We start from the raw sequence: 24853 nt of genomic DNA, 5'->3' as shown, positions 1-24853 counted from the left end.
TAGATCAATGTCAGATGCTTGATAAAAAAAAAATTTTTTTAACTTTATTTAGATTGGAAAACATCAGAAAGCACCCGCAACTTTTCATTTTACCTTTATGAAAAGGCTTATGGATTGGCCTATTTTCACATACTCTTTTACCTGGTTAGCATACACTTCTTCCTAGAACAGATAAGGCTCGTCTTTTGCTTTCTTCCCACATTCTCTGCCAAAGACGTGACCACACAGTGAAGCACAAATTAATTGTAAGCATAGTTCCTAAAATCTGTAATTTTATTACAGTTGTGTCTACCTAACACCCTCCTTGACCAACTCATTCAGCCAAGAAATGAATAGAATTTCTTCCACTTTCTTGTTCCCTACTTTCTTATCTACATAAATTTCAGATTCTAATACGTGACAGAAACATCACTGTTTCTGGAGGTAGGGGTAGGCAAGAATAATTTTATATACTTATTAGGAAGATAATTTCTCCATAGAGAAATCTGAAATCTCTTGTTCTTCTGAAAGATCTCACATGGATGGTCTTGAATTTGGATTAGAGGGGAGTGAGATTGTAGACACTCTTGCCTTTAACTCTATCTTGGAGGGATGCTATTTGCAGTATTAAAAACCTTTTAAAAATGAGTGAACCACAACATGATAGTAATTCTCTAGAGATAGTATTTTCTCTGTTGAACAGTTTTACTGGTATTTGGACCTTGTCTGGAAATCAGTAGTGTTGACTAAGAATGTGTCTTTTGTACTCAGCAGTAAGTACGCAATAAGTCATTTGGATTTAGTTACTTTTTTCTCCTTCGGGGTATGATACTGAAACATTAAGTGGCTAAGAGAATAAAGAAAAAAACAGATGGAAAAGTTTCAACATGAGGAAAAGGAAATTGAAAATAATTAAAACTGTACTTTCATCTTAGTTTCCTGTACCAAAAATAGGAGCAGTTACTTTCCCCAATGTGAATAACAGTAATGTAAAACAGACTACCCTACACCAGGTGTATCTCATATTGAGATATTGCTCATACTGCATTTGTTGTCATGTTCTGTCTGTAGGATGTTATGTTGCACAGCTGTTATTGTTTTTGTCCTACCTCACTCCCAAACAGAGTTCTGGATTTTCCACAAATGTACAAGACCAGAAGATTGCAAATATGTTTGAATTGTCTGTGCCTTTTCGCCAGCAACATTATTTGGCAGGACTTGTGTTAACAGAGCTGGCTGTCATTTTAGACCCTGATGCTGACGGGTAAGTAGACTAGTTTTTGCCTTGTAGAATATTAGTTTGGTTTTGGATAATGGGACATAAGTATTGCACTGATTCTTCCTAAGAATCAAAAGAATACTCTTTACCGCTCTTCATCTTCTGTATTCACAAAGTTCCATATTCATGTTATTTCTGCATTTCACTGGTTTTAAGAAAGCTATTTTTTCATACTTTATCATCTCTGAATTAGAGGTTTGTTATGAAATCAGTGGTGTATTGTGGTTTATTTGGTAAGATTTTTTCCACTTCTTAATGGTTATATAATATATTTGTGCATATTAGTTGGTAGACTCATAGATTTATTGGTGTATACAGTAGGCACGTTTCAATTGAGAAAAACGGACTAGTTTTCTATTTGATTCCTTGTATGGAAAATGTGTTATTTACCATCATACCATGTAGCATTTTATTTCAAACTTGTCCTATAAACAAATATCCTTAGGTTTTAAGAACTTCCAAAGTTGTATACACATGTGTAGAATTTTTGGTAATTGATAAAGTAAGGAAAGGGCATATTGTCTAGTGATTGGAATTTATAGAAATAGCTTGAGTGTTGTGGTCCAGCTTCCCTATAGGGTATTTCTATCTTAATAGTTATTTAAAATATTTTTTAATGTTTGTTTATTTTTGAGAGAGAGACAAAGAGAGAGAGAGAGAGAGCACAAGTCGGGGAGGGGCAGAGAGAGAGGGAGACACAGAATCCAAAGCAGGCTGCAGGCTCTGAGCCCAACCTGGGGCTCGAACTTAGGAACTGTGAGATCAATACCTGAGCCGAAGTCGGACGCTTAGCCAACTGAGCCAGCTATCTTAATGTTATTTTAAAAAATCTCTGTGATCATAATTCCTTTGGGTAATAATTGCTTTTTTTTTTAATCCTCACAATAGGATCTTTAGGAGTTTTTTAAAAAGTTTTTATTTAAATTCCTCTTAACGTTAATACAGTGTAATATTAGTTTCAGGTGTACAATACAGTGATACAACACTTTATACTGCACTCAGTGCTCATCACAACACGTGCACTCTTTAATCCCCATCACCTCTTCTACCCATCCCCCCCCTCCCTCCACACACACACACACCTCCCCTCTGGTAACCATCAATTTGGTCTCCAGAGTTAAGAGGGTTTTGTTGTTGTTGTTTATCTCTTTTATTTGTTTTGTTTCATAAATTTTACCTATGAGTGAAATCATATGGTATTTGTCTTTATTTGACTGACTTCTATTGTTTGTTTTTTAAGTTTATTTATTTTTGAGAGAGAGATAGAGCGTGAGCAGGGGAAAGGTAGAGAGAAAGAGAGAGAATCTTTGGGGCTTGAACTGACAAACCATGAGTCATGATCTGAGCCAAAATCAAGTGTTGGATGCTTAACTGACTGAAGCACCCAGGCATCCCTCACTTCGCTTAATACCCTCCAGATCCAGCCATGTTGTTGCAAATGGCAAGATTTCATTCTTTTTTATGGCTAATATTCTATCATATACATATATATATATATAATTTATGTACCTATATATATGCACTACATCTTCTTTATTCATCTGTTAATGGACGCTTGGGTTGCCTTCCATATCTTGGCTATTGTGAATAATGCTGCACTAAACAGAGGGGTGCATATATCTTTTTGAAGTAGTGTTTTCATATTCTTTGGGTAAAATCCAGACTTTTCTTTTTTGAGAGAGAGAGAGAGAGAGAATGCATGGTGGAGGGGCAGAGGGAGAAGAAAAGAGAGAAAATTTCAAGCAGGCTTCACTCCCAGTGTAGAGCCTGACATAGGGCTCGATATCATTACTGTGTGATGACCTCAGCCAAAGTCAAGAGCTGGATGCTTAACCGATGGAGTCACCCAGGCACCCAAATCCCAAACTGTTAATAATGGTCCTCAAAGTCCTATGTACCTGCCACTTGTGTACTCCTGCCACTGTCTTCCCTCCCTACATACTAAAATCTAGCCACCCAGGTCTGTCTTTCTGTTTCTTTCATGTGCCAAACTCATTCACACCTTAGGATATTTGCACTTGGATTTTTTCTCTGTCTGAAGCAGTGCTCACATTACCCTAAGACTGTCATGTACCCATTTGCAACTTGTAATTCTTCAGGTCTGCACTCAAATAGCATCTTCTCTGTGAAGCTTTCACTAGCCATCCAGTTAAAATTAGAGCCACATTACCTTGCCACAATCATTCTTAAACATATAGCCCTCTTTTATTTTTCTACAAAATACTTACCTGAAATTTGCTGCTTAATTTTGGTCTGCTCCCATTAGAATGTGATTTCCTGAGAGCATGCACTTGATCTTTCTTGTTCACTACTGTCCTTCCAGTGCCCTAGAATTGTGTCTGCTACAAAGTGAACGAATACACATTCATAAATAGATTTTAATTCAAAGAATGAGTGACTAAGAGACTCAGATCCTATCTCTAAATATTATAATCTTTAATGGTATGTAGATAAAATACAACATACAATGTCTTAGTTCCTTGAGGAATGCTTTTTTAACTTCATCTGCTTGCTAATAATTCCTTGAATGGCAATAATGTGTTTTAATACCAGTTCAAGAGTTGCTCTCTAGAAATTTTCATTATAGATAGAAAATTAAGACTATGAAACCATACACTATGATTAATGCTAATTTTGTAGCACAGACATAGTTCTATAGAACACGAATACCTTTACTACTGCATTTGTGACACTGAATTATTATTTTTATGTCTGTGTCTCTCTCTTGCTTTTCAAGCTCTTTAAGAGTAGGGACGATGTCTGAGCTTAACACTTAGAATAGGTTGTTGCAGGTCCTGCATAAACATATATTTAATTAGTTGCATATGATTGGGTAATATAGACATATAGAAAAGCTTTATGAAGATGAGTGGGTAGACTTTATAGGTGGGTTGAAGTCGGGTTGGTAGCTGCAGAGAGCTGAGGAATATACACCCAGGCTTGGCAGTCATCACTGGTAATGAAAAAATCCAAAAGGGAGATCATAAAAAGCAAATGACCAGAATCTGAGATTTGAATAAAATGAGAGAGAGTATGAGGAGGGGTTGGAACTATTTGGAGAAAATACTGAGAAGAGAAAAGAAAATGACAGAGAAGAGAACTGGAGAATAAAATCCGAGATATCATTTAGACGTGGTTCTTGACAGTGTTTAAAAATACACTTTCTGAATAAAAATCTGGAAGGAAGAAGAATCTCCAGCTAGATTTCATTTATAGCAGTGGAAAGTGGCAGATAAGATAAGGGGCTCTGGAGTAAGACTACCTGATTTCCAACCCTAGCTTCCAAACTGGCTATGTGATCTTAAAAGTGATAAAAGCTAGTATATACTATGGAAGGCAGTGTGCAAGACAGTGTGTTAATAAGTATGCTACATAAATAATGCAACTTAATTCTCACAGTTGCCTTATGAGGTAGGTAATTACCTTCATATCTTAAGTAGGGAAATAGTTAAATATCTAAAAAATGATTTAGCTATCAAATGATGAAACTAGTACAGTGCCATGTGTAATCACTCAAACTGTTTCAACAAAAGGGAGTGGGGGGTTATATATTTAAAAATTATTTAAATATTTAAATTTAATTTTGTTTAATAAAATTAATACATTTAATTTATTTAAATAATTAAAAATTAAATAAATTTTACAAATTAATTTAAAAATAAATTCCATTTATTAGAAACTAACTGGACACTTGCTGTGGACTATGCATTCAGGAAATTTATTACTGGGTACCTTATAATACTTGTTCATTACTGAGGGATGCTATATAAGCTAGAGGAAAGTAGTTTCAAGTAAACTTATATTTTCAACATAGGAAAGTCTTATTTGAAAGAAAGAAGGGAAGAGTTTGTGAGGGAAGCGTTGAAGCTGTTGAAGAAACATGGGGGTCATTGAATATAATGGGGAAATTACCTTTTGAAAGAAGATACAGCGTTTTCTGAGACAGAAGGAATGATGGAGATATGAAGGTGGAGATGTGTTAAAAGATCTGGCCAGAGCAAATTCAGAGTGGTTTTTCTCCCCTAAAAGAAGTTGGAGGTAAAGTCTTGTCCTCATATTGATGGTGAGAGACTGCAGGAGAGAGAGTGAGATGTGACACCACTGCCAGGTGTTGCGATAAGGGCCGGTGGAAGTTGGCAGAATGTTTAGTTAGAATAGTTGGCATAGTCAAACCACCTTCAGCCTAAGAAGTGGCCAAAAAAAAGTGTGATGATGAGTATTTTAGCCCAGTTGAAATTGAAGGGATTGGGAAGTAGGGCCTGAATGAGGTAGAATTAGCAAGGAAGTTGAGTTTCAAAAGAGACATCAAAGGCAGCTCTCCAGCCTATGGACTGCATAATCCATTCAGTGAGGATTTGTCTATTAGAAAAAGGAAATGAAAGTTTAGTTTTGGTAAATGTAAACATTTGGTAAAAGATCAAATTTGAAATAAAATTTGTAGCTACTTAAGATTTACTTTTTGTTTTTTGCTTTAAAATATAACCATTACTGTCTTAAGTTATTCAATATGAGTATGCACTAATAAAGAGTTAATGTAAAAATATTCAGATTTACTCCTCAGTGAATTTGTTTTAGCATTTCCTTTTTCCCTCCATCCTTACTTTATACAGACAGACATTTGTTAATTTTATGAGAAATGTTTTATAAGAATACATGCAAATATGTGGCAAAGTTTAAGTTAAAATTGACTCAGTACCATGACTTACTGTTTGTTTTAAAGATATTTACTAATCTCTGTGACCTTACTGCTGCTGCTGCTTCTTCATCTTCTTTTTAAATAGACTGTTTGGATTGCACAAGAAAGTCATCAATATGGTACACAATTTACTATCCAGTCACGACTCAGACCCACGGTACTCTGACCCCCAGATAAAGGCTAGGGTGGCCATGTTGTATCTACCTCTGATTGGCATTATCATGGAAACTGTTCCTCAGCTGTATGACTTTACAGGTACTTAGTATATTTAAAACAAATTTTAAAGGAAATTTCTGTGTTTAAAAGTATTAGAAATAACTCAAGGATAAAGATCTTATTTTAGGGAAAGAAATATAATGAAATGTACACTGACATAAGTAAACTAAATATTTAACCATATTACTGAATAACTTTTGACTACGTGAGAGAATTCACTGCAAACTTTCCTTAAGTGGTTCTTATGATAAATTTTAAAATAATGATATATGACATTTCAATACCTACCACCTTGAGTCTCAATTTTATTAATATGGAAGGCTGAAATTAATATTCACCTGAATATCAAGAATTATGTTAACTGTTAACACTAGGTTAATAAGTTGAAGTACTGTTGCTTTTTAAAAACTAGAACTCCCAGATTTTATTGCTCTTGCTTTCCCTATTTAGAATATACTTGCCTTAAAGAAAACACTGTAGTTTGCATTTAAACTAGTGATTAACCTGATAAAGTACTTCCAGTTCAATAAAAATAAAAACAAACATTTACTAAGTACTTAATACATATTAAGAACTTCAACAGAGCTAGTGATATAAAGATAACCAACTCCATGCCTTTAAGAGACTGGTTGTTGAGTGTTCAGCTAGTATTTTGATTGCTAAAATGGGCTTCCTTTATCTGAAGGCAGAAATGTTTATATTATGATGGGCATGGAGGAGGGCACTTGTGGGAATGAGCACTGGGTATTATATGGAAACCAACTTGACAATAAACTATTCAAAAAAACATAAAAAAAGAAATGTTTATATTATTATATCTTTTCTTACTCTACAAAACTATACATGATTGTTGTAAGAATGGGTTAATGTTTAAAATATTGTCTAAAATAAGTCAATCTAATGATAAATATTACATCTTAATAGGTTTTTTCTTTAAAGGGTAGTGGAGAATAGGAAAGCAAATTGGATGCTTAGTAACCATTGATTAACCTAAATGGAATTTTATTTATTTATTTTGGGATTATTCTTTCCAGAAACTCACAATCAAAGAGGAAGACCAATTTGTATAGCCACTGATGACTATGAAAGTGAGAGCGGAAGCATGATAAGCCAGACAGTTGCCATGGCAATTGCAGGAACATCAGTTCCTCAGCTAACCAGGCCCGGCAGTTTCCTCCTCACATCATCGGTAAGAGCAACCCTTCTGCACAATTTTTTTCGTGGAAATACAGATATTTACAAGGGTATCCTCTTAAATAACTGAGGCTGTTGTATTAGCTGATGCAGAAGTACTGTGAGTTTTATTTGTGGAAATGTTAAGGTTCTGCCTATCTTATACTAAGTTTTTTTTTTTTTTTAATGTTTTATTTATTTGAGAGAGAGAGAGAGAGAGAGAGAGAGACAGCGTGAGCAGGGGAGGGTCAGAGAGAGAGGGAGACAAGAATCTGAAACATGCTCCAGGCTTTGAGCTAGCTGTCAGCACAGAGCCTGATGCGGAGCTCGAACCCACGGACCGTGAGATCATGACCTGAGCCGAAGTCAGATGCTTAATCAACTGAGCCACCCAGGTGCCCCTAAGTTGTTTTAAAAATCAATACCTCAAGGTTTATGGTATAAAACTTTGTATTCTGTCATTCAGAATTTTGAAAGTTGCCTTATTGTATATAAGCTATTTTCTTTCTTGTCTTTGGTTTTTTTAATTTATTTATTTTTGAGAGAGAGGCAGAGCATGAGCAGGGGAGGGGCTGAGAGAGAGAGAGAGAGGGAGACACAGAATCCGAAGCAGGCTTTAGGCTCTGAGCTGTCAGCACAGAGCCCAACACAGGGCTTGAACTCATGAATGACGAAATCATGAAATGCTTAACGGACTGAGTCACCCAGGCATTCTTAGGGTTCTTTATCAACCCTAAGAAATATCCTCATTGTTTAGCAATTGAAAATTGTCTAATTTGTAAAGATCCTGTTTCTTGTTTAAAAATAATGATAGGATCTCTGCACCTTAAAGAGCAAAAGATATGGGAGCAGAGAGGAAACAAAACAGTAGACCAAGATCAAGTTCTAAAAGTTTCAAATGACATTCTTTCAGAAAAATGCAGTAAGACTTATGGAAGCTAGCCTGACCACTTAGTTTTATTGAAATAATTTACATATCAAAAGATTCATCCAGGAGCGCCTGGGTGGCTCAGTTGGTTGAGCATCGACTTTGGCTCAGGTCATGATCTCACAGTTCGTGGGTTCGAGCCCTGCGTTGGGCTCTGTGCTGACAGCTCAGAGCCTGGAGCCTGCTTCGGATTCTGTGCGTCCCTCTCTCTCTGCCTCTCCCCTGCTCATGATCTGTCTCTCTCTGTCTCTCAAAAATAAATAAATGTTAAAAAAAATTTAAAAAGAAAAGATTCATCCATTTTAACTATACAGTTTCATGGTTTTTAATATATTTACAGAGTTGTGCAGCCACCACTACAATTTAAATTTAGAGTATTTCTGCCATAAAGAACCCTGAGGCCTATTCTGTAGCCACTCCCTATTTCCTCACAGCAGCTAGTCTACTTTCTGTGTATATCTGCCTAGATTTGCCTATTCTGGACATTTCATAAAAATGGAATTATGCACTGTAATTTTCTATGTCTGGTCTTTGACTAAACATAATGTTTTTGAGATTCATTCATGTTGTAATGTATAACAGCACTTCCTTTTTTATTTAATTGTCAAATAATATTCTTTTGTACTGATATACCAGATTTTTATCCATGTGTTAATTCATGATCTCTTGGATCGTTTTCACTTTTTGGCTGTTAAGAATAATGCTGCTATAAATATTTGTGTACATATTTTTGTGTACACATGTTTTTGTTTCTCTTAGGTAGATATCTAGTAGTGGATTTATGGGGTCATCTGTTATCTTTGTGTTTAACTTTTTTGGAAACTTTGGAATTTTCAAAGTGGTGGCACCATTTTACATTCTCACCAGCAATAAATTAAAATTCCTGTTTCTCATATCCTCACCAACACTTGCTATTATCTTTTTTTTTATTATAACTAAATAGTGTAATAGTAGTATAGAGTAGTAATCTCACTGTAGTTTTGATTTGCATTTTCCTAATGTCTGCTGATATTGAGCATCTTCATTTGCTTATTGGCACATCTTTTTTGTATGTCTTATTTGGAGAAAAGTTCATTCATATTCTTTGCCAGTTAAGTATTATGTTAGTCATTTTCTTGTTATTGAGCTATATATAGAGTATATAAATATAAATATATAAAGAGTTTTTATATTTTTTTAATACAAATCCCTTATCAGATATGTGATTTGCATATATTCTATTCTGTGGATTATTTTTTGTTTTGTTGGTTGTATCATTTGAAGTGCAAAGTTTTTAATTTTGATGAATTTATTTTATCAACTTTATTTTATCACTTGTACTTTATATATTCTTTTGTATGTATAATATCAAAAGTACATGTACAATTAATGTATAATAATAGAAAAAACAAAAATTTACTTACCTCCCAGCTTCAGAAATAGAACATTGCAAATTCCTTGAAAGTTCCCAGTCTTACCTCAATCCAGTCTCTTTCTCCCCTCAGAGGGACCACAGTGCTCAATTTTGTTGACCTTCCTTTTCAGTTTTTAAAACTTTTCTTAGTTTAAATATACTATGTATTAAAAATTATATGAAACATAAACATACAAATACAAAATATTATAAAATGAACACCTTTGTAACTTTTTCAACATACACAGTCCAGTCATCAGTGAATAATGGCAGTTTGTGTCTTTCATGTTTTTCTGATAATTTATTTTACTGACTAAAACCTCCAGTTCAGTTGAATACAAGGGGTGGTGGTGATAGCATCCTTAAAGGGGAAACTTGGTATCAATAATAGCCAAAGTATGGAAAGAGCCCAAATGTCCATCAGTGGATCAGTGGATAAAGAAGATGTGATATGCATATACAATGGAGTACGACTTGGCAATCAAAAAGATGAAATCTTGCCATTTGCGACTATGTGGATGGAACTAGAAAGAGTATTATGCTAAGCGAAATTAGAGAAAGACAAAATATCATATGACTTCACTCATATGAAGACTTTAAGATATAAAACAGATGAACATAAGGCAAGGGAAACAAAAATAATATAAAGACTGAGGGAGACAAAGCATAAGAGACTCATAAATACAGAGAACAAACTGAAGGCTGCTGGAGAGGTTGTGTGCGGAGAGATGGGCTAAATGGGTAAGAGGCATTAAGGAATCTACTCCTGAAATCATTCTTGCACTATATGCTAAATAAATAATTTTTAAAAATAATAAAGGGAAAACTTGGAGCATTTCATTCTTAAACATATGTGCTGTAGTTTTTGGGGGGGGGGATTTTATGTTTTGAGATTTTTGTTCTTTTTTGTTTTTAGCTATTCTCTATTACATTACGGAACTTCTATCGCTTCTTGGCCTTTTGGCTAAGATCAAGTGTACATTATTGAACTTCTGTACCTAGTTTGCTAAGAGTTTTGTTTTTTAATTACAAATAGTTGAATTTTGATCATGCTTTCTTTCCTTCTATTGAGACATTCAGGTTATTTTACTTTTTTTTTTTTTTTAATGTTTACTTTTGAGAGAGAGAGAAACTGAGTACGAGCAGGGAAGGGGCAGAGAGACAGGGAGACACAGAATCTGAAAGTAGGCTCCAGGCTCTGAGCTGTCAGCACAGACAGAGTCCAACGCAGGGCTTGAACCCACGAACCATGGGATCATGACTTGAACCGAAGTTGGATGCTTACCCCACTGAGGCAGCCAGACACCTATTATTTCGCTTTTTAATCTTTTACCTGGACCCCTTTCAATTGGTTTTCTAGTATTAAACCTACCTTCAATTCCTGAATAAAACCCAGGTTTTTTTCACTTTTGGATTTTATGTGCTATAATTTAAGATATATGTGCTATAATTTAAGATATATGTATTTATGTTTGTTTGTAAAATTGTTTGTAATGTTTTTCTCATAATGTTCATAATATTCTTAACAAGTTTTGGAATCAGGGTTAGGTTAGCCGATTTAAATGAGCCAGGGAATATGCCCTTTCATGCTGTTCTCTGTAGAGACTTGTTTAAACTTGGAGTTATTTCTTCCTGAAGTATTTGGGGAACTTGTGGGTGAAGCCATCTGTACTTGGAGTTTTCTTTTTTGAAAGTTTAAAAATTACATTAATTTCTTTAATGACTATAAGACTGTTGAAGTTTTCGGGGTGCCTGGGTGGCATAGTTGGTTAAGCGTCCAACTTTCGCTTAGGTCATGATCTCGCAGTTCGTGGGTTCGAGCCCCGCGTCGGGCTCTATGCTGACTGCCAGCTCAGAGCCTGGATCCTGTTTCAGTCTGTGACTCCCTCTCTCTCTGACCCTCCCCTGGTCACGTTGTCTCTCTCTCTCTCCTAGAAATAAATAAAATATTAAAAAAAAAAAAAGACTGTTGAAGTTTTCTATTTCTTTTTATATTTTTTTTGTAAATTTTACTCTAGTAGAAATTTATTAAAATTTTTTGGCATATAAAGTTCACATATCTTTTTTTATTTATTTCTAGGAGAGAGAGAGAGAGAGAGAGAGACAGCGTGAGCAGGGGAGGGTCAGAGAGAGAGGGAGTCACAGACTGAAACAGGCTCCAGGCTCCGAGCTGGCAGTCAGCACAGAGCCCGACGCGGGGCTCGAACCCACGAACCGTGAGATCATGACCTGAGCGAAAGTCGGATGCTCAACTGACTAAGCCACCCGGGCGCCCCAAAATGGTTTCATTTCTGTCACTGGTTTTTTGTACCTTTTGTCTTAAATCAGTCTTAGAAATTTGTGTATATCTTTAGTCTTTATAAAGAACCAATTCGGGGTTTTTTGAATGTTTATCTTCATTATTTAGTGTCTTCTACTTTCTTTGGTTGATAATGTTCTTTCTCTGACTTCTTGGTGGATATTTAACTCACTAATTTTCATCCTTTCTTCTTCGGTACATATTTTAAGCCCGTATATTATTCTTTAATTACTGATTTAGTTACATGCCACAGTTTATATGTAGCATTTTTATTATTCAGTTCAAAATATATCTGAAGTTCATTATGATTTTTTTTTAGACTTTCAGGTTGTGAGTCTTTGTTTTAAAATACTTAGTTATAAGAAAATTTCTTATACTCCTTTGTTTCTGATTTGACCTGATTTCATGATGAGAGAATTTTGTGTAACTTGTTTGTTATATTTGTGGCAGCTGGTTTTGTGGTCTTGTATACACTCAGTTTTTACAAATAGCTTATGTATTTGGAAGTGCATATTCTTCAGTGTATTTTAATGTTCCGTATTTGTCCATTACACCCATCATTTCACATTTGTTGGTCTTGTTTAAATCTTTGTCCCTTTTACTGAATTCTGTCTTCTATTCTAATACCCCACTAAAATTATGGCTTTTTAATAAGTTGTCATTTCCTCAGGTTTAATTTTCTTTGAGGCCTTATTATGAAATACCTAATTTCAATTGTTTATCCCTTCCCTTCTCATGTTCTCGCTCTCTCTTAAAAATAAATAAAACATTGGGGTGCCTGGGTGGCTTAGTCAGTTAAGTGTCCGACTTTCGCTTAGGTCATGATCTCGCGGTTCGTGGGTTTGAGCCCCGCTTCGGGCTCTGTGCTGACTGCCAGCTCAGAGCCTGGAGCCTGTTTCAGAGTCTGTATCTCCCTCTCTCTCTGACCCTCCCCTGCTCACGCTATCTCTCTCTCTCTCTCTCCTAGAAATAAATAATAATATTTTAAATAAATAAATAAAACATTAATTTTTTTAATAAAATAAAATCTACTTAATTTGATATAACTAAATTTAATGTACATAACATTCTTTAATTTTACTTCATATTGTCCCACCCCATATATCTTTTTGTCTCATTTATTATTTTCTTTTAGATTATTTTTTCCTTCCATTTATTTTTTTCTATTTTTTCCTTTCTTTTAGTTTCAAAGTCACACATTCCATTTCTTTTTTTGACTGTATTACAAATCACTGTATGCTTCCTTAAATTAAATTCTAGTCTCATTTAATCATTACCCTTACTTCCACATTGGTTAATAGAAGGATATAAGAGCAGGGTGATTATTTACCTTTCTGCCTACTTAAATGCTGTTTTTATGCATTTTAATAGTATATATCATTAAACCTCAAAAGACATTATTATTACTATTATGGCTATATAAATTATCATTTAGATTGCACATGTGTTCACCACTGTATTTGCTTTTTCCCCAAATTTGTGAACTTCCATAAGAAATACTCTTCTTTGTGAAAGGTATCCTTTAGAATTTCCTGTGCTGTGGTGATGAACTTTCTGTGTTTCTTTGAAAAATATCTTTATTTGGCCTTGATTCTTAAGGTTTTTATTTTTTATTTATTTTTTTTGAAATAGCATCAGAGTTTCCTGTTTTCTCTCATCATGCTAAGGGCTTTGTCTCCACTGTCTTTTCATTTCTATTACTGCTACTTTTTTTTTCTTTTTAAAGTTTATTTATTTTGAGAGAGAGAGAAAGAATGTAAGTGGGGAGGGAGGGGGAGGCAGAGAGAGAATCCGAAGCAGACTCTGGGGAGCCAGGTATGAGGCTCAAATTCAAGAATGGTGAGATCATGACTTAAGCCTAAATCAAGAGTCAGTCACTTAACTGACTGCACCACCCAAACATCCCTCCATTACTGCTTTAGCTGTGTCTTGGGGCACTTGGATGGGTCAGTTGGTTAAGCATCTGACTCTTGATTTCAGCTCAGATCTTAGTCTCACAGTTTATGAGCTCGAGCTCTACACTGACAGCATGGAGCCTGCTTGGAATTCTCTCTCTCCTTCTCACTCTCTCTGCCCCTCCCCAGCTCACTCTTGAGTTCCCTCACTCTCTCTCAAAACAATAAATAAATAAATAAACTAGTTAATAAAAAACAAAACAAAACCTCTACCCTTGTCCTTTCCCTGCTCATGTTTTCTTGCTTAAAAAAAAAAAAAAAAAAAAAAAAAGACAAACAAAAAAACATGTTGAACTATTGCGTCCTTAAAGATAATCTGGGGGCGCCTGGGTGGCTTAGTCGGTTAAGCACCCGACTTTCGCTTAGGTCATGATCTCGCGGTTCATGGGTTCAAGTCCCGAGTAGGGCTCTGTGCTGACTGCCAGCTCAGAGCCTGGAGCCTGTTTCAGAGTCTGTGTCTCCCTTTCTTTCGACCCTCCCCTGCTCACGCTGTCTCTCTCTCTCCTAGAAATAAATAAAAAATAAAATAATCTGTCTTTCCCCCCCTCTTTTTTGTGATATTCTCCTTAGAATTGGTCTTCCGTGGTTTCATTCTGTTGCATCTAGTTTTGAATTTCTTTATGTTTGTCCCAGTTGGTATTTTTTGGACTTCAGTGTCTTCAGTTCTATAAATTCTCAATTATCTTCTTCATTCTGTCTCTCTTCCTTTGTATTCCAGTTAAACTTATGTTAGTCCTCTGTTGCATCCTCTGTGACTCTTCTGTTCTTCTGTATAGTCCATCATGTTGTTAACCTGTTGTTCATACTGGGTTGTTGCTTTTGATCTATCTCCCAGTTCACTAATTCTCTCCTTAACTGTACCTATTACTACATTAAATCAACCTATTGAGTTTTTAATTTGATTATTGTGTAATTTGGTTAAGTGAGTTTATATAGGTGAATTCACTTATATGTGCAAGCATAGTGAACATAGATAAGTGCTTGATTTCTCTCTGGAGCCACACTTTCTGCATTTGAATCTCAGCCTGCTACTTAATGCAAAATACCTGTGCAGAATACCGTTGGTGTCTTGGTTTTTTGTCTGTAAGATGGGGTGAATAATCTCTTTGAATGGGTGTGAAGGATAAATAAGTTAATATGCATAAAGTGTTCAGTACAGTGCCTACCACAGACTAAGCATCATAGAAGAGTAGACTGCTATCATTTTTATCATTCAGGATGGAGGAGAGAGTAGGGTAGTAGTTAAGATCATGACTTCAACAGTTAAGTATGTTAAACTTCCCTTTGTCTTCTCAACATTCCTTCCAGTGCTTTCTTATTATTAGTATATTCACTTAACCAAATATTAGAATGTAGTATAATGGTGAAGATAATAGGCTTTGGAGTCTGGTTAACCTGGACTAAAATCTTGGCTTAATCTCTAGGTTTTCATTTCTTTACCTTTAAACTAGAAATGAACAGTGATTAATACCATCTCCGTAATTGTTATGAGAATCAAATAAGAAGTGATTAGCACAGTGTCCAGCACATCTCAAATGTTCTGTTTTGTCATCATCATCACAGTTACTGTCATCCTATATTCTTGTCTGTAAAATTGAGATGATACAGCCTGCTTGGTAGTATTGTTGGAGGACTAAATGAAATAATATACAGAAAGAGCTTAGCATGATGATTAAAACAGAGTAAATATGGAATAAGTGATATTGAGACAAATTTTTATTCTTAGTTTTTCATTTGTATTTCACATGCTGTATTAATTCATGCAGACTGAAGACTGAAAATAACACCTTCACCTTATTTCTCTAAGTGAAAGTGCTTTTTATTTATGTATGGTCTAAGACTCTTCCCTTTTGTCAGCGGCCCTTGAGAGGAAACCATGGTTCTTTAAACCTGATAAACATTTTGTTATTACTATTCTATTCTATTCTTATATCACTTTTATGGAGTTTTTTTTTTTTTTTTACCATATTAGACACGATGAAAATAGGTATCTTAGTTTTAATAGTGGATCTGTTATCTTTTTCCCTTGTTTCTTTTAGTGTTTATTATCTACTGGAATCCCTACCATAAATTAAAACAATCTTTCAATGCCAGGAAAAGTTTATTAAACTTCAGGACCTTAAGTTTAAGTTTCCTATATGACTTATTCAGGTATTAGCTAAACCAAATAGTTCTTTGTAAATATTTGATTTTTTAAGCAATTTTTTGCTTTATTGCAATTAGAAGAAAACAGCTGACAACCCCCAAAAAGAAATGGCCATTGATCAGTCTGTCTCATTCTACTGTTTATTTTCAGAGTGGTAGGCAACACACAACCTTTTCAGCAGAATCAAGTCGGAGCCTTTTGATCTGTCTACTTTGGGTTCTCAAGAATGCAGATGAGACGGTTCTACAAAAGTGGTTCACAGATCTCTCAGTCCTACAGCTAAACCGGCTGTTAGATTTGCTTTACCTCTGCGTATCTTGCTTTGAGTACAAAGTAAGTGATCACTATGCCATTGCAGTGAAGAAAGAGAAAGAAAACATAATGCGGAAAAGAAGGAAGGAAATTTCTTCAATCCCTCTTCTTTTCTAATGTTTAAATTTTAGGGAAAGAAAGTGTTTGAAAGAATGAATAGTTTGACCTTCAAGAAATCAAAAGACATGAGAGCAAAGCTTGAAGAAGCTATTCTTGGGAGTATAGGTGCTAGGCAAGAAATGGTGCGCCGAAGCCGAGGGCAGCTTGGTACGTACACAATATCTTCTCCTTCTGGTGAGAATTTTTTCTGTTTCTTTGAAGTATTTATTACAGTGATCATTGTTGCATATCTTCAGTGATTCTATACTTTTTTTAAAAAAGTTTTAAATGAAACTCTGAGTTAACTTGAATAACCATTTCTCTGTAGGAATTCAAATTGGAGTCCTGAATAGGGTGAACGTATTTCCTGATTTGTTCTGGATGGTCTCAGTTTATTCCTATTGTCCTTATGTGATTATGAATAGCATTGCTTATCTTTTAAAATAAACTTTTTAAAAGCAGTTTTAGGTTCATAGCAAAATTGAGCTAACAGCATGGAGATTTCCTATGTACTCTCTACGACACAGGCATAGCCTTCCCTGTTATCGACATCCCTCAGCAGAGTGGTACACCTGTTATAGCTGGTGAACCTGCACTGATACATCATTATCACCCAGAGTCCATAACTGACATTAGAATTCACTCCTGGTGCCATACTTGCTACATAGCACCACTTTTTACTCTTAAAAATTTCCTAGTTTATATAATGAATTAAAACAGCATGTATTTCAGAGAAAGATATTGTCCCTCAGACTCAGATATCAGAGAGAGAGAAGCCATTTAGTGGCATTTGAGGCCTGTTTCTAATCCTAGGTACTGCTTAGCCACATAACCCTGGCCAAGTCAGTCCATCTCCTCACTTTCCTGTTCCCCATCCACTTGTGATTGTTTTGAGAATTTAGAAGGTAGTGTAACTAACTGATGTTGTCATCTTTGTAGTGACCATGTTGGTTTAAACATTTTGTAAATTCTAAAGTGGCAAATAATGATGTTGCTGAGATTTCCTTAGGGTCAGAGACATAGCCTAGTCATCTGTGTACATGACATATCCTGATAGTTCAATGTATATTTGATTAAATTGGAAAGCACATTTACATGAATATTTTTAATGTTTTTTTGATAAGGCCATAAACATAGTGATCATTTATTCAAATTAACTTAAATATCTTTTATATGCTACTTATGATTGGAATTTCATCATAATACAGAATCTTTGCCTTTGGGATTAAAAGCACCATTGGTTTTTTTTTTTTTTTCCACTTTAGTTATATGCAGCCTACAGTGTACTTACAGATTTATTATGTACAACAATCTTCTAAAAAAGTATGAAAATGAAGGGCCCCTGGGTGGCTCAGTTGGTTAAGTGTAGGACTTCGCCTCAGTTCATGATCTCACAGATTGTGGGTTCAAGCCCCACATTGGGCTCTGTGCTGACAGCTCAGAGACTGGAGCCTGTCTTCAGATTCTGTGTCTCCCTTTCTCTCCCCCTCCACCAGTCACGCTCTGTCTCTCGCTGTCCCTCAAAAATGAGTAAACATTAAAAAAAAATGTGAAAATGAACTTTTATTTAGGTCATTTAATTACCAAAATCTAATGAAAGATTATTCTCAACCTTTAAGTTAAAGAAAATAAAACTCAACAGAGGTACATAACTTGTCTGCAGTCTTAAACCAAGTGACAAAACCAGGCTCTTTTGACTTCCAATGTAGTGTTCTATATATTCTACTGCACGTCTTTCTAAAGTTTCTTGTTGGGAGGTGCCTGAATGGCTCAGTCGGTTGAGCGTCCGACTTTGGCTCAGGTTATGATCTCATGGTTCATGGGTTCAAGCCTTGCATCGTGCTCTGTGCTGACAGCCAGCTCAGAGCCTAGAGCCTGTTTCAGATTCTGTATCTCCCCCTCTCTCTCTGACCCTTCCCTGCTCACGCTCGCTCTCTCTCTCAGAAATAAATAAAACATTAAAAATTTTTAAAAATATAATAAAGTTTCTTGTTGGAAAGAATGGAACTGTTAGCAGTATGTTTTTAAACCTGTGGCCTTAGGACAGCTATCTTTGTTTGAATGTAAGAATTGAAATTCTCTATGTAGAATCTAAAATAAATAAATGAATAAACTCCTAGATACCTCTGTAAGTGTTTGCCCTAGGTGTGGGGGAAGGGGAGGGAAGAGTGGATGGAGGTGTCAAGAGGTACACACATCCAGTTATAAAATACTTAAGTACTGGGAATAGCATGTAATGTAATGTATAGCATGGTGACTACAGTTTATACCATATTGTATGTTTCAAAGTTACTAAGAGAGTAGGTTTTGAGTTCTCATAAGAAAATTATAATATATGGTGATGGATGTTAACTAGATTTATAGTGGTGATCATTTCATAAATATACACATATTGAATCATATTGTACACCTGAAACTAATATAATGTCATATGTCAGTTGTATCTTAATTTTTTTTAAAATTGAAGTTCTTAGAAAAATAAGACCTTTGCAATTCTTATTTACATTTGGACATCCAAGGCATGTCACCTAATGATAGATATTGTTACCTTAGAGATGAAGGACAATTTCATGGGGGGTGGGAGGAGTTAATGATAAAGATGTAAATACATCCCAGATATTTGTTTTGTTAACTGGGCAAATATAGGCATATCTTTTTTTGTTTTCTTGTACAAAATTTTTTAAATATAGAGATTTTATAATAAAAAAGGAAGGAGAAAAAGAAAGAGAAGGGAGAGAAAGCAGAAGACATATTCAGACATGTCCTTTATTGTGTGACAGATTTGCTTCTCATTTTTTTTTTTAAGTTTATTTTGAGAGAGCGAGAGCACACACACAAGTGTGGGGAGGAGTAGAGAGGAGAGGAGAGAGAGAGAATTCCAAGCAGCCTCCATGCTATCAGCTCAGAGTCCAACTTGGGGCTCAAACCCATGACCTTGGGATCATGACCTAAGCCAAAATTAAGAGTTGGATTCTTTTTTTTTTTTTTAAATTTTTTTTAATGTTTTATTTATTTCTAGGAGAGAGAGAGAGAGAGAGAGAGACAGCGTGAGCAGGGGAGGGTCAGAGAGAGAGGGAGTCACAGACTGAAACAGTCTCCAGGCTCTGTGCTGGCAGTCAGCACAGAGCCCGACGCGGGGCTCGAACCCACGAACCGCGAGATCATGACCTAAGCGAAAGCCGGACGCTTAACCGACTAAGCCACCCAGGCGCCCCTAAGAGTTGGATTCTTAACTGACTGAGCCACCCAGGTGCCCTGTTTCCCATTAGTTTTAAAATTTTTATTTGGACTCTAAATTTGTACTTTCCTTTTTTTTCCATCCTCCCAACCAATTTAAAGTCTCAGGTTTTTCAAAAAGAAGCATTTAGTTTTCTAGTTGATATCCTGAAATCATGGCTAATTTCCTTCATTTAAGAATGAATCTCTCCACAATTCTCAATACTTTTCTTCACTTCTGCTGGATTTGTATAACCCAGTTCTGTGGCTGTGGCCCCTTCCAGGAGCCCTCAGCATTCTTTTTTTTTTTAATTTAATTTAATTTTTTATTTCTGAGAGAGACAGTGTGAGCAGGGGAGGGTCAGAGAGAGAGGGAGACACAGAATCTGAAACAGTCTCCAGGCTCTGAGCTAGCCGTCAGCACAGAGCCTGATGCGGGGCTCAAACCCACAAACCGTGAGATCATGACCTGAGCTGAAGTTGGACGCTTAACCGACTGTGCCACCCAGGCGCTCCGAGCCCTCAGCATTCTTCTGTCTGCTTTCCATCCTAGAAGCCTTGGGAGAAAGCCCCATCTTTCTCCTGTCTGCCTTCTGTGGACCAGAGGAAGTAATTACTTTAGTAATCCTTATTTTGTTTCTATAATAAGCAACAGCTTATTGAACTTCAGTATTGCCATACACCTTGTCAACCCTAAACATAAAAGGGTGGACAAAATAGGCATAATCTGCATTCTTAAGTGATCCTTAGTGCTGTGCTAACAACTAAAGCCAATTAAGAGGAAAGAAAGTATTGGAGAGTTGGGGAAGATTTTTCTGTGGAAGATGAATGACTGGCTAGTGAAAATTTGTAGGAAGCACAGTCACATAAGAGGAACAACCACCATTGCAGAGGTTCTAAATCAGGAGCATATAGAGTTAGGCTATATAAACAGAAAACACACAAAATAAATGTGGTGGCATAAGCAGGAGGGAGAGTGGTAGGAAATAACTTCTTATAAGGCCCACATAGAGCCATAGTTTAGGTTTAGAGAAAACAGTTTTTTTTTTTTTTTTTTACAAATAGTTTATTGTCAAATTAGTTTCTACATAACACTCAGTGCTCATCCCCAAAGTGCCCTCCTCCATGCCCATCCCCCCTCCCCCCCACATCCATCAGTCCTCAGTTTTTGTCAGCATTCAAGAGTCTCTCATGGTTTGCCTCTCTCCCTTTCCCCCACCATTTCCGCCCTTCTTCTCCCCCTTGTTCCTCCGTCAAGTTCCTCCTAATCCTCCTATACGTGCAAACATATGATATTTGTCCTTCTCTGCCTGACTTATTTCGCTCAGCATAACACCCTCAAGGTCCATCCATGTTGCTACACATGGCCAGATTTCATTGTTTCTCATTGCCATGTAGTATTCCATGGTATAGATAAACCACATCTTCTTGATCCATTCGTCCGTTGATGGACACTTAGGCTCTTTCCATGTTTTAGCTATTGTTGAGAGTGCTGCTAAAAAATATGGAACGCTTCACGAATTTGCGTGTCATCCTTGCGCAGGGGCCATGCTAATCTTCTCTGTATCGTTCCAATTTTAGTATATGTGCTGCCGAAGCGAGCACTAGAGAAAACAGTTTTTAAAAGTTTGCTAATATGAAAGAGGGTTTGTTTGTTTTTTCATATTACAGTTAATAAATATATTTCTGCTATAACTGTTACAAAATTTAAAAAAAATTTAATGTTTATTTACTTTCGAGAGAGTGTATGTGAGCAGGGGAAGGGCAGAGAGAGAGGGAGACACAGAATCTGAAGAAGGCTTCTGGCTCCAAGCTGTCAGCACAGAGCCTGCTGTGGGGCTCAAACTCACGAGCCATGAGATAATGACATAAGCTGAGGCTGGATACTTAACTGACTGAGCCACCTAGGCGCCCTATAAAAAGTTTTAATAAAAAACACCATTGTTGGCTTTTGTGACTTGTACTGAAGATAAAATGGCTGTGTATAAAGTTAACATTGTGCAGTATGTCTTATATATTTGCAGATATACATATAGGTGGTCCAAATGAAATAACATTTTTAAAATGGTTTTGAAATTCCTTTGACAGAGAGAAGCCCATCTGGAAGTGCCTTTGGAAGTCAAGAAAATCTGAGGTGGAGAAAGGATATGACTCACTGGCGTCAAAACACTGAGAAGCTTGACAAGTAATATATTCTGTTTTATGTTATGATGGGCTTGATGGATTTCAAATGCAGGAGGAAGATGGCTGATTTTACTGTTGTTTTATGTATGTTAGGTATTCAAATCTTATACAACAAAATAGTTTAATTTTTTAATGTCTATTTATTTGTGAGCAGGGGAGGGACAGAGAGAGAGAATGAGAATGAATCCCAAGCAGGCTCTGTGCTGACAGCCTCAATCCCATGAACCGTGAGATCATGACCTGAGCCAAAATCAAGAGTTGGACACTTAACTGAGACACCCAGGCACGCCAGTTATATTTAATGTTTAAATTTTAGATTAAAAAATATTAGGGGGAAGAGTTCTTCATGTGGTATAGTAAAGCAAAATGGTTACCCATTTTGTTTCCCAACAATTGTTTCTAAAAATATGCCTTTGAAATACATTCTGCAATAATTTTTAATGTATTTTGGGAGTATACTGAACTTCCTATTTCAGGGATCCAAGAATTAGAAAGCCAAGCTTTGTCCTCTTGGAGCTTAAAATATAATTAAGGAAAGACAAAACACTACAGGTCTTCTGTTCCTAGCATGGAGGTAAACTAGGTACACTAACTGACCCTACTGCCAGAAACAACTAAAAATGCACTTCCTAAGAGCTGTACCTAAAGAACTGTACCTTCAGTGTAAGGGACCCTTCTTACTGCCCATGTAACCTCAGGTAAAATTGCTTAGCTTGAAACTTGGCCTTGAGTCAAGAGGCTAAAATTTTTGTCTTAATAATTTGTAACTACAATTTAGCCCTCAAGTAGCTTGACTGGCCCAGTAAACTTTGAGAATATGGTGACCTACTCATTCAGGTTTGCCTAGTACTACACCCAGTGTTAGCACTGAATGTTCATATCCCAGGGAATCCTTCAGTCCTGTCCTAAAGTAAAGCGGGCTGCTTGGTCATCCTACCTGAGGACCATCTTCAGACCAGGCTTTCAAAGACACTCACAGATAAACTTGCAGAAACACTAGTTCACAGATAGTGACCTCATAGACCATAGGAAACACTGCCTTGTGCAAGCCAGTAGAGTGAGAAATCACAGACTTGGTACCATATAGGTGAGAGTTTGGATTATCAGAAACTGTCTTAGTCTCTTCAGACTGCTATAACAAAATAGAACACAGTGAATTGCTTATAAACAACAGAACTTTATTTCTGACAATTCTGAAAGCCAGGAAGTCCAAGATCATGGCGCTATCAGTTTGATGTCTGGTGAAGGCCCCCTTCAGGGTTACAGCAAGAATGCCATGACTGTGTGGTGGAAGGGCAGGCAAACTCCTTCGGTCTCTTTTATAAAGACACTAATCCCCATTCATGAGGGCTCTGCCCTGATGACCTAATTACCTTCCAAAGGCCCCACTTGCTAATACTGTCACCTTGGGCCTTTGATTGTCAACATAGGAATTTTGTGGTGACACAAATACTCAGACTACAGCAGGTATTGAATACAATATAAATATTTTAAAATTTGCTTTGAGTATGTCCACTTTTTTCTCCTTGTCTCCTCAAGTCCATTTCTTTCATTATTTTTCCAGTTTTGTTTTGTTTTTTAGAAATCACAAAATGTAGAGGTGACAGGTGGCTCAGTGAGTTGAGCATCTGACTTTTTTGTTTGGTTCAGATCATGATCTCACAGTTTGTGAGTTCGAGCCCCAAGTGGGGCTCTGTATTGACAGCATAGAGCCTGCTTGGGATTCTCTCTCCTCTCTCTGCCCCTTCTCTGCTGGCACACATATGTGCTTTCTCTCTCTCAAAATAAATAAACTTAAAAAAAAAAATCACAAAGCAGCCAGGTACTATAATATTAGTATATTGCTTTCTTTTGCAATTGTATAATGTGTTTTCTCTACATACCTTACTGTGTTTTAAGAAAGGCCTCTGTGTGTGTGTGTGTGTGTGTGTGTGTGTGGTGTTTTCCTGATTCTTTTTGTTTAAACCATCTTGTTATTGTCGTGTTTCTTCACAAAATCTTGCTGAAATTTTAAGTTTGAACATATATATATATATTTCCCAAGTTAATTCTAACTATGTTGTATTTTCTCCTTTAATTTATAAAACATAAATTCATGAACTGTTCTCCTAAGTGGCAGTAATAAAGATTCAGAGGTTTGAACAACCAGAGATTTTGAAAAGTTAGCATTTAATATGTTCTTGTACTTCCACCTTGATTTACGTGTTTGTTTTGTCTACAAACAAGTAGATTTAACTGTTAGTTTATATGTATATATATATGTAAACATTACATATATGTTTATATGGCTACTAAAGTAAATGTCAATTTTACCTGTAAATCATATGTAGTATTCTTAATATTACTCTTTATATTTTTAATAAATACTAGTCTTTAAGAATACTGCTTTATTGCATCAATTTGCTTTGTTTCTATTGAGTGATTCTGTATAGAGTTTAGGGGAAGAGTTAAATCACTTTCTATAGCAAAAGTTTTGTAGCAAAATTTTTTGTATTTTTGATACAAGAAATTAGATGACAATTTGGGGAAAAAAAGTAAGTTCTTTTATCCTAAATAAATATATTGAAAATCCTTGAAACGGTAAGATGAACACTAAACATTTTGAGTATTGCTTTACGTGAAGCACCCCTAAATACAAGCCCATATGGCACCACCTAGTGTCCATACCATTCAGAATAAAACAGTGTGCTCCTGCGTTTGCCACATCTCTGAAAGCTCAACATTTATGTTTTCAGTGGTACTGTGGAACTACAATAGGATGAGAAAATCTGTACTGACATGGTTGACAAAATGTGGGGTGAAAAGAGAACACTTTATAATGTGTAAAATATTGTCTTTTATTCCCTTACAAATTTTTCTTTAAGGAAAATATTAACAAATGGTTCCAAGTTTTTTATTTCTATGTATCTTTAAGTCTTCTTTGCATTGTGGATCTATTGGCTCTTTTAAAAGGTAAATCTACTTACTTATAATATTTT

General features: G+C 35.9%; 1 protein-coding gene and 1 non-coding gene across 7 annotated transcripts in view; one reads left to right on the top strand and one right to left on the bottom strand.

The window, feature by feature from the left end:
- The window catches only part of DOCK7 (dedicator of cytokinesis 7), a 220793-nt gene that overhangs the window by 158797 nt on the left and 37143 nt on the right, over positions 1 to 24853 (top strand). For 4 of the 6 annotated variants that reach the window (XM_039255290.1, XM_039255287.1, XM_039255286.1 and 1 more), the window contains 6 exons: positions 1104 to 1243; positions 6040 to 6209; positions 7205 to 7359; positions 16215 to 16397; positions 16508 to 16670; positions 21780 to 21876. In XM_039255290.1, the coding sequence (XP_039111221.1) occupies positions 1104 to 1243; positions 6040 to 6209; positions 7205 to 7359; positions 16215 to 16397; positions 16508 to 16670; positions 21780 to 21876 (908 nt within the window). The remainder of the gene's footprint in view (positions 1 to 1103; positions 1244 to 6039; positions 6210 to 7204; positions 7360 to 16214; positions 16398 to 16507; positions 16671 to 21779; positions 21877 to 24853) is intronic. The other 2 variants (XM_039255289.1, XM_039255288.1) reach the window with 1 other exon arrangement.
- On the bottom strand, positions 21190 to 21296 carry LOC120247425. Its single transcript, XR_005532303.1, has one exon. It is a non-coding gene; the product is annotated as a U6 spliceosomal RNA (small nuclear RNA).

Source organism: Hyaena hyaena, unplaced genomic scaffold, assembly GCF_003009895.1.
Source record: "Hyaena hyaena isolate Hyena2069 unplaced genomic scaffold, ASM300989v1 scaffold_521, whole genome shotgun sequence".
NCBI lineage: Eukaryota > Metazoa > Chordata > Mammalia > Carnivora > Hyaenidae > Hyaena > Hyaena hyaena.
This window is presented reverse-complemented; position numbering and strand designations above follow the sequence as displayed.